This window comes from Quercus suber, unplaced genomic scaffold, assembly GCF_002906115.3.
Source record: "Quercus suber isolate HL8 unplaced genomic scaffold, Cork oak 2.0 scaffold_451, whole genome shotgun sequence".
NCBI lineage: Eukaryota > Viridiplantae > Streptophyta > Magnoliopsida > Fagales > Fagaceae > Quercus > Quercus suber.
Genome location: NW_027069902.1, coordinates 134061 through 144332, shown reverse-complemented (window position 1 = coordinate 144332; position 10272 = coordinate 134061). Strand labels below are relative to the sequence as shown.

At 32.6% G+C, this 10272-nt stretch overlaps 1 protein-coding gene across 1 annotated transcript; it reads left to right on the top strand.

The window, feature by feature from the left end:
• The first annotated feature begins 6764 nt into the window (after positions 1-6764).
• LOC112016370 (probable pectinesterase/pectinesterase inhibitor 20) lies at positions 6765-9541 on the top strand. Its single transcript, XM_024048931.2, has 2 exons — positions 6765-7770; positions 8835-9541. Exons 1-2 carry the CDS (start codon positions 6765-6767, stop codon positions 9539-9541), a joined length of 1713 nt encoding a protein of 570 aa, XP_023904699.2.
• The last annotated feature ends 731 nt before the right edge of the window (positions 9542-10272 follow it).

The following is a 10272-nucleotide window of genomic DNA, read 5'->3' as shown; positions in this document are numbered from 1 at the left end:
GTTACGACAAGCAGATGATGTTGTTCGAGGAGACAAACCTCCTTGGGAAACAGAGTGGAAGCCTAAAGTCCAATCACCCAACAAGTATTAGGCAGTGGACAACCATGCTTGGAAGGAGGATAAGTTTTAGAGAGAAGTGAGTCAATAGAGAATTGAGAAATATCTGGGAAGAAAGTTGCTACCACCACATTAAATGCTCTGCACCTAACTAACTAGCTGCATTAATGTGGAGGTGATGCCTGAACAATGACTTCTAACTTTACAGTTGCTCACAAAGACTTCAAGAAAGTTCTGATGGGACAAGTATCAAGGAGATTAGTTATTTGATCAACAAGTGGAAGGCTAAGATGAGAGAAGGTGTAGGAGTATGAAAGGGAAAGGATTCCATTACAAAGGGGGCATAAAAAATGAGAAAGAAAACCATTTTGTAACCAAGAATTTGAATATTTGTATAAGTCTGGGAGATATATATATATATAAGAACATACCATTCTTAGATTTGACCGAGAAGTGTTTTTCTTTTCAATTTATTCTTCTCAGTCATTCCTACACTAAACTAATCCGTTGTGATTCACATTTGACTTGTTAAACGTTCAATATTAATCCACTCTCTAACAAATTTATTATTGTGGGCTTTTTGGCCATTGTCCAAAGTTTATGGGTTGTGGATCAATTTGCACCCATACAGCTCTAATTTGCACGTCCATTTCATCAATGTTAATTCTCTCGCAAAAAAAAAGTTCATCAATATTAATTATTCAATATTAATTGATAGTTGGGTCCGTGGCAGTTTTGTGATCAATATTAACCTATAAAATTGGAATTAATTAGATAGAATTGGTGAGTTCCAAAAAAAAAATTTTAATTTTTTCTTTCATATTTAAAAATTTAAAATTAAAAGATGTATCATTTATTTTCTCTGGTATAACTTTTATGCAGCTATTCATTTTCAAACAAAGCACACATATATTAATTATAAAATTATAAAATTTATACATAATAAGCTATATCCCTTGCCCACTATTTTTTTAGAAAAAAAAATGTTAAGCTAGATCCACAAAAAGTGTAAACATAATTTTATAAAATAAGGGTATTTTAGGAAGTTTGACTTAAAAAATGATTTCATTCCACCTTCTTCTTTTTTTCTCCAAAAAAAAAAAAAAAAAAAATTGGGGATACATAACACTACATCAAAAAATGTCTATTACATCAAGTATTAATACAACAAAATATGTATATAGTAGTTTTAGATAAAATATCGTATCTACAAGTTAAAATGGTTGCAATAGTAACTTTAAAGTGTTAAATTATTGCATCACCAATAATAAGTTGCAATAAATTATAATTTTTAGTTGCAATAGAAGTTTTAATATATTAGAAAAAATTGTTGCAATAACTTAAATGAAAGAATCGATGCAATAAATTGATAACAATTGTTTTTGCAATCTATTGCAATGAAAATTTCAAATTAATAGTTTATTGCAACGAAGTTACCATTGCAATAATTTGATATTAATTTTTTTGTAATCTATTACAATCTTTTAAAATCCTTTGACAACTCCAAAAAATATTTGCAGCTCAATTTGACATTGAATAAGTTAGTCAATGATGTTGAGGCAACATAACCAAGAACGTCTGTTCACAAATCATTTGGAAGAGAAGATTTAATAGAAGAAGAATAACATTTTCTCTAGTAACTTGTTGTTCTCTAGTCTCTAACACTTAACCCCATATAATAAACCCTCCAAAAAAAAAAAAAAAATCCCCCAAAGACAAAAGAAGAAAAGATTCCACTCCCACATCTTAAAAGAAAGCTGATTTATCTAATATGGGTTTATATCAATATTGTGTCTAAAAAAAATATTATATATATAAATATATATAAAAATTTTGTTTTTCAAGTCAAGGGTTCAAACCATGAACCCCTGACTGACAAGTGCAGCTACCAAGAGCGTCTTGCTCAAAGTTTGGAAGATATGTATCGATATTTCCCTCGACCTCGACATCTCCAACACCTAGATGGGCCCCACACCCTTCTCACTAAATTTCTTTCTTCTATATAATGCCCTAACTCTTCACTACTTCAACTTGTACTTCACTGTTTCTAAAAAAAAAAACTTGTACTTCACTAACTCTCTCTCTCTCTCACTCTTCTTTAAAATTACTCTTCTTCTTCTCTCTCTTGCAATGGTTGCAGAGTACTTGGAAAGGGATGCAGTGACACATGCGTGCTGAGATCATGCCTGCAATTGATCGAGTCCCCAAAAGCACAAGCCAACGTTGTCATGTTCCTCGGCAAATTCTTTGGCCCCAGCAACTTCATTGCCTTCGTCTTTGCCATCCCGAAAACCTAAAGAACAGGTTTTCTATTTCCACTTTCTCCCTTGACCTCCCCCAAAACTCGGAGTCTAATGTCTAGCAAGTGGTTAGGTCTGCAGGATTTAGCACACAACTAAGCATTTTTTTACACACACCGAGGGAGGGTTGGAAATAGGTTTTGTAGTACTTGTTTGGTACCTTTCCCTTCTCCTTATAAGGCTTAACAAGCACACGCGAGTCACAAACAAAATGAGGGTTTCCTTCGGCCAAAATCATCTGCACTGTCTCTGGATAAACAAATGTAACAAATCCAAACATTCATTTATGCTGGTATGGAATCCTCACATCTTGAATTGGTCCATAAATGCTTCAAAAACCACACAATCACACAAAAAAGAAACCATTTTTATAATTACAATTCCTTGTCCACTAGAAATTCCATCTGAGTGAAAATCCTAGCAAACTAAAAAAATTGAAGTACCTAAAATAATTGGAAACATCTTCTTCTTTGAATCAATGCTACTGCTAATCTGTAGCATTATCAGAATGCCACCACAAAATATAACCCATCACCAATCCAAAATAAATTTTAAAAAAAAAACCCCATAAGCAAGACTCATTCAAAATCAAACTTTACACTTTATGGTAACATAACATGTGAAATCACACACAACCCAAGACAGCAGATAAACCAATATCCAAAACTAAGGCTCCATTAAGAAAAGAAGACCCATTAAAAAATGAGCAACTTGTGCACACTATACTATGTTAAAGTATGAACTTCATGAACAAAACACCTTAATTAAGCAAGACTCATGATGCAAGGGAGGGTTGGAAAGACCTGGCAAAAAGACAAGGGAGGGTTTAAGTGGAGGCTAGAACAATATTGCCATGAGGGGTGAGTTTGGAGCTTTGGCTACTAGACTAGAGAGAATTTAGGGGAGAGAGAAGGGATGTTTCAAGTCTGATTGGTCTGTAGAAGAGGAGAAAAAAGTGCTCTTACATCTGAGGTTAACGACATTATTTTTGAATTTGAGCATCAGTTAGGCTAGGACACGTGTCACTCTCTAGTGTTGACGCATATGTAGTTTGCAGAGAGTTCCTCCAATTTAAGTTGTAGAGAAACTTTGTCCCACAATCTCACTGTCCATCCCATTATTATAGAAGCAAGAATTTGTACATAAATCTTGGCAGGCACATAATTCATATCCTGAGTTTAAATGCTTTGAAAAAAAAAAAAAAAGGCATATGAATTCTGGCACATAATTCATGACTTGTCTTATTATTCTCTACAATTATATTTTTACGTATTTGTTGTTCTATTTGCAGTTTTGTTCCCGTCCCTATTGCTTGAAGCATGTGAGCGTATGGTGAACCTAGTGGACAGAGTGGTGGGATTGCTAGGACGTGGCAAGTGGGACGTGTGCTAGAAGGCGGTGGACATGGTGCTTGCTGGAGGTACTTTGACTCTTCTTCCATATACTACTCCTCTTCCATATACTCCTTATCAGCCGTCTGCTCTCATTCTCTCACTGGGTCCTAATGGGACTAGCTCTGGGAATGATGAGAAGAAGCTTCTCAATCTGTTTGTCTAAGTGAAAGAGAGAGAAGATTAAAGATATGAGATAGTTAAATAGCTCAGTTTGGCTTTAGTACCAAGAGTTCATTACGTCAAAAAATGTCTATTACATCAAGTGTTAATACACAAAATATGTATATAGTAGTTTTAGACAAAATATCACATCTACAAGTTAAAATGGTTGCAATAGTAACTTAAAAGTGTTAAATTATTGCATCAACAATAATAAGTTACAATAACTTATAATTTTCAGCTGCAATAGAAGCTTTGATATATAAGGAAAAATTGTTGCAATAACTTAAAATGAAAGAATCGTTACAATAAATTGATACAAATTGTTTTTGCAATCTATTACAACAAAAATTTTGAATTAATAGCTATTGCATTGAAGTTACCATTGTAATAATTTGATATTAATTCTTTTACAATCTATTGCAATAACAAATACGTAACTGCAATGAATATATCTTGTAATAACTTTGCATAAATTATTTCATAGTCAATCGTAATGACAAAATGAATTAATTATCTATTACAATGAAGATATTATTGGAGTAATTTAATCCGACTTATTTTGTTCAATTATTTGCAATCTATTACAACAAGTTTCATGAATTAATAGCTTATACTTACAAGATATTCGAATAGTAAATTGTTTATTGTAACAAAATATATATATATATATATATATCATTGCATCAAAATTATTATTAAAATATTTGGAGTTTATTGTTTTTTTTTTTTTTTTTTTTGTTGCAATAAACATTCTTTCTTGTAGTGTAATTAGGGTTCTAATCTTAAATGGTCACCAAACTATTGAATAGTAATAATTACATTCTAACTTAATATATTTTTTGTAATATTTATTTATATTCTTATGTAATAATGATTACAATTTACCAAACTTGTTTGAAGTCTTTGTCCATACCCTAAGAAATTAACACAAGAAGCCTATAAAAATGGTACTGGGGTTGCCAACCCACAAATCAAGAAAGAAATTTGTATGAAATACACAGTTTGGAAACTGACAAGTTCCTGAACTTTTTTGCTAGAACCAATTTTCAATACGTTATTGTCACTTATTCTAGCACAAAGTGGGACATCTCATACACTAAATCAGTGAAGATAGATGGTTTAAAGTGACCCTTTTGGGTGTTAATAATATAGAGAAATGTTAATGAGTGCTCTTAGGACACTGGTTAATAATTCATTTAAAGAAAGTTTTTATGGGAAATAATATATAACATGGGTCAAATGTTGCTTAGCAAAATAGAGGTAGAAGTTGAGGGAGAAATTCAAGATAGAGTTAACATTTTTAAAGTATATGGAGAAATCATAAATGAAGTTAACTAACCGCAAAGATGCAAACATTTCCTATGGTTTTAGGCTTGCCTGTTCATATTTCTAACAAGAAAATAGATATTATGTATCTCTCATTGAGGAGGACTTGGGAGTTATTTGCAACTATTTTTATTGGTAAAACTAATTTAAATTTAGGTCTTATAAATTGATGTGTCATCAATCACAAGAAAAAATTCAAATACTCATTTATTATCTTGTTAAAATGCCACTAGTCTTATTTATTGTCATGTCATTTTGTAAACTTTTTTATAGTAATTGTAGCTCTAGGATTTTTCCAAAACAAAATTTATGGATTTATAAAAATCTAACCTTAGAGTGAATTTGTCATATTAAAAAGTAAAATTAAGTGATTTTAAAGTAAAAAATTTATAATATAGAACATTTATAATTACTAAATATTCAAAGGTATTTACTTGTAGATAATTGACATAATTGATGTGAGATTTTTTTTAAATGTGCATGCATGTATTATTATGTGAATGTGAATGAAATATATTTAACTGGAAATTTGTTTTCTTTTTAACTAATCTCTGTAAGTCGTGTACTATAAGTAGAATTGTAATTTATTATGGTACTAAGTTACAAATTCAGCTCATTTAAGTCTTGCCTTTTAGGTTACTTTAAAATTAAAAATAAAAAACAACAACAACAACGATGCTCCTCTTAGATCATCTCAAGTTATTAATAGTGCACATTAAAAGGTATTTATTTGTTTCTCTAAAAAAAAAGGGTATTTGAGACATTTTAAAATGTGCATGTATGCAAGTATTATTATATGAATGTCGATAAAATATATTTGGAAGTTTTATTATTATTTAATAATCCTTAAGTTATGTATTATAATAACATTTGTAATTTATTATGGAACTACAGTACACACAAATTGGGCACATTTTAAGACTTGCTTTTAAGGTTATTCCAAAAATGTAAATGCCTTTTAGGTTACTAACAGAAAACGAAATGCATTCTCAAAAAAGAAAAGAAAAAAAAACAGAAAACGTAATGCCCTTAGGAATAATTTAATAGGAAAACGAAAATAACTTTTATTTTTTATGTGAGAAAAACAATAATAACTTTATAAAACGGTTAAAATTAATGGAGTATTTAAATACATATTATTTAAAGATTTAATATAACGGAGGAATTTATAGTGCGTATTTAAGGATTTTTTTTTAAATTTTATAATTAGATTTGATATAATAAAATTTGGATTACAGCTTGCTGCCCATGCTTCACGGCAACCGATGGATTAACATCAAGCCCAAGATCAACACGCTTGGGGAAAATCATGCACGTTGAATTCACATATTCATTTTTATTTTTATTTTGGTAGAAATTGGAAATTCTTTATAACTAAAGAGTGAATAGATGTTGAGGACAGAATTTATCACGATCATACATCAAGCTATACCTCCCTTCCCTATATATTAAGCCTAATGGATTGAGTGGATTCCATCTCCACATCACACATTCTTTGGACTTTCTCTCTGTTTTTGAAACCCCAATGGCTTCAAAGCTCTTCACTTTCTTTACATTTTCATATTTCGTTATCCTTGCCTTGTTTACCTCTCCATCTTATGAGGATACTATTTATAATAGCAATCCAGCCCGTCTAGTCTCACCAGAAACCATTTGCGAGTCCACACCACATCCTCACTATTGCAAAACACTGCTCCCTAACCAAACTGCCAATGTCTATGACCATTGCAGGTATTCTGTACGAAAATCTTTGTCTCAATCCCACAAGTTTTTGAGAATGATAGACAACCATCTAAAGCGCAAATCCACCTTAACAAAATTAGCAATTCAAGCACTCAAAGATTGCAGGCATCTGGCTGGACTCAACAAGGATTTCCTCTTAAGCACTTTACAAACTGTTAACACTAGTAAAACTCTTCCTAGAAGAAAAACTGAACACATTCACACCTTGCTTAGTGCCATTTTAACAAATGAGCAAACTTGTTTGGATGGCCTAGAAGACGCAGCTTCTGCTTGGAGCATAAATAAAGGCCACACTCATCCTGTTTTAAATTACAATACTAAACTATATAGTGTCTCTTTGGCTCTTTTTACCAAGGGTTGGGTGCCTAAGAAAAGGCGAAACACAACATGGAAACCTACAAAGAAACAACTTGGTTTTCGAAATGGACACTTACCGTTAAAAATGTCAAGCAAGACACGCGCAATTTACGAGTCAGTTAGTCGGAGAAAGCTAATTAAGTTACAGGGTGTTGATAATGTTGTGGTGTCTAACATCGTGACTGTGAGTCAAGATGGAAGTGGAAACTTCACCACCATCAATGACGCTATTTCTGCAGCTCCAGACAATTCTGCCCCGACTGATGGGTACTTTTTGATCTATGTCACGGCTGGTGTGTACGAAGAGCATGTGTCCATTTCCGAGAAGAAGATGTACGTGATGATGATAGGTGATGGTATCGATCAGACAATTATCACAGGAAGCCGCAGCTACGTGGACAAGTCGACAACCTTCGACTCTGCAACATTTGGTAAGAACTATTTGCCATTTTAAATTCTAACATGCCAGAATCAACATAACGGCACAATTTTCAATAGGAGTTTAAATGAACTAAATCGATCATAAACAATTTATGTTTGGTTTGATAATTAAAAAAAAAAAAACCATTTATTTTATTTGTTTACAAACAAGTCAAGACTTACTTTTAGACTTGTTTAAGAAATAAGCAAGCTCAAACTAAGGAAAAAAAAATGTTCATGATAAAAAGGCTTGTAAACATTAAGACTCGATACAAAACAAGTTGAGTCTAGACTTGTTTATAAGTTTAATAATAAATTTGATATAAATTAACTTGACAATTAAACTCATATCTTAATAAGACTAAGTAATTGAGAGTTAGGATTACTCATTCAAACCAAATAGGCTTGAAATGTACTTAATAATGTATTTGTGTCGGACTTCAAACTCAAAAGCTTGACATTGAACATGAGTTTGAGCTTGATATTGATATTGAGTTCAAGCTTGAATTGACTTAACTTGACTAATGAATTATACTAAGCTCAAGCTTTTAGACATCTTGACGAGCTCAAGCGTGAAGGTTATTTATAGGTTTGGTTCGAGCTCAAGTTTTACATTTGTTGTCATGTTAAGTTTAACACTCACTACCCGACAAAACTCAGTTGATCTACTAATTTTTATCCAAATAAATATGTTATCCTAATAATTACAAATTTTGTATAACACTAGACTTATTATATTTAATGTACAAGTTATGACATTTCCTTAAGAAAATTTAACCTTATACGATAATATTATTTTGTATATTAATAATAAAAAAATTTAAATTAAATTATTAAAATCAAATTCAAATAAATTAATAAAAATGTACTTTTCAAATAAAGGAGAGATGGGGGTAGGAAGATTAAAAAAAATAAAATAAAATTATTTTGATTGACTTAGAGAGAAGATTATATTTTGAAAGTTTCAGGAAAAAGAAAAAAGAAAAAAAAGAAGCAGCAAGTATTAGCTAACTTTTATAGTAAATAGTTTTTCAACTTAGGCAAGATCTAATGAATTTTGATATTCATATTGCAGCTGTGGTCGCAGACGGGTTTGTTGCAGTGAACATAACTTTCCGTAATACTGCCGGGGCAATTAAGCACCAAGCAGTGGCAGTTCGAAATGGGGCTGATATGTCTACATTTTATCGTTGCAGCTTTGAAGCCTACCAAGACACCTTATATACACATTCTCAGAGGCAATTCTATAGAGAGTGTGACATATATGGCACCGTAGATTTCATATTTGGCAATGCTGCGGCTATTTTCCAAAATTGTAACATATACCCACGATTGCCAATGAGTGGGCAATACAATGTCATCACAGCACAAGGTCGTACTCAACCAAATCAAAAGTCAGGTATCTCGATTCAAAATTGTGCTATTAGAGCTGCCGATGATTTGGCTTCGAGCAATAGTAATGTTCAGACATACCTAGGAAGGCCATGGAAGCCTTACTCTAGGACAATTTACATGGAAACTTTCATGGATAGTTTGATAAACCCTGCTGGTTGGATTGCTTGGAGTGGAGATTTTGCACTAAGCACATTGTATTATGCCGAGTATGATAACACGGGACCTGGATCAATCACTACAAACAGAGTGACTTGGCCTACTTACCATGTGATTGATAATGCTGGGGATGCTGCTAAGTTCACTGCGGCTAACTTCTTGCTGGCTGATGATTGGTTGCCTCAGACAGGAGTACCTTACAATGGTGGCCTAATTCGAGAAGTTTCTTAGGTATAGGCTATACTCTATAGCTAGCTGTTTGTTCTTTCATACATTCATCTTTTTTCTTTTCTTTTTTTATCACTGCTTTTGTAGTATGATAAGGCATGTAATGGCCCATTGAAGATCAATTGTATTGCACACTTAATACGAGAATGTCAATTATTTTCAATCAAGATCGAAGAATAGACACTTTTTTATATTCCACTGAGAAAGACTAAAACCAACGGAGACTGCTATTAGTGAATTAGATGACTTGACTTAGAGACATGAACATCACAAGTCACAAGTGACAACCAATTATAAGTCCTTTCCATAACCTAAGAAACACAAGAAATCTATAGAAATGGCACTAGGGCCCCTAACCTTCAAATCAAGAAATAAATTTGTGTGAAATACACAATTTGGAAATTGACAAGTTCCTAAGCTTTTTTGCTAGCCATGACTGTGAAGGTCGGGAGAGGTTTTCTGAGGAGGAGAATCCCCTTGGCTGAACGCAACAAAGATCAAGATATGTCTCCTGCCATCCAAGGTGACATTCCAAGGGGTCCTATTGAGACACGCATTATAAACGTACAGGAAGAACGAGGGCTAGGAAATATCTAAGGAAAAACTGTTACTACCGTATTGAATGCTCTGCAGCTAACTTTCTAATCGCATTTATGTGGAGAAGACTCCTAAACAGTGCTACCTTGGCTACCCCAACTCACAAAAGACCAGAGAGGATGTCTAATGGGACAAGC

Coding starts and splice junctions, on each gene's coding strand:
- LOC112016370 (XM_024048931.2), top strand. CDS start 6,765: ATGGCTTCAAAGCTCTTCACTTTCTTTACATTTTCATATTTCGTTATC. Junction 7,771..8,834: donor CTTCGACTCTGCAACATTTG/GTAAGAACTATT, acceptor TTCATATTGCAG/CTGTGGTCGCAGACGGGTTT.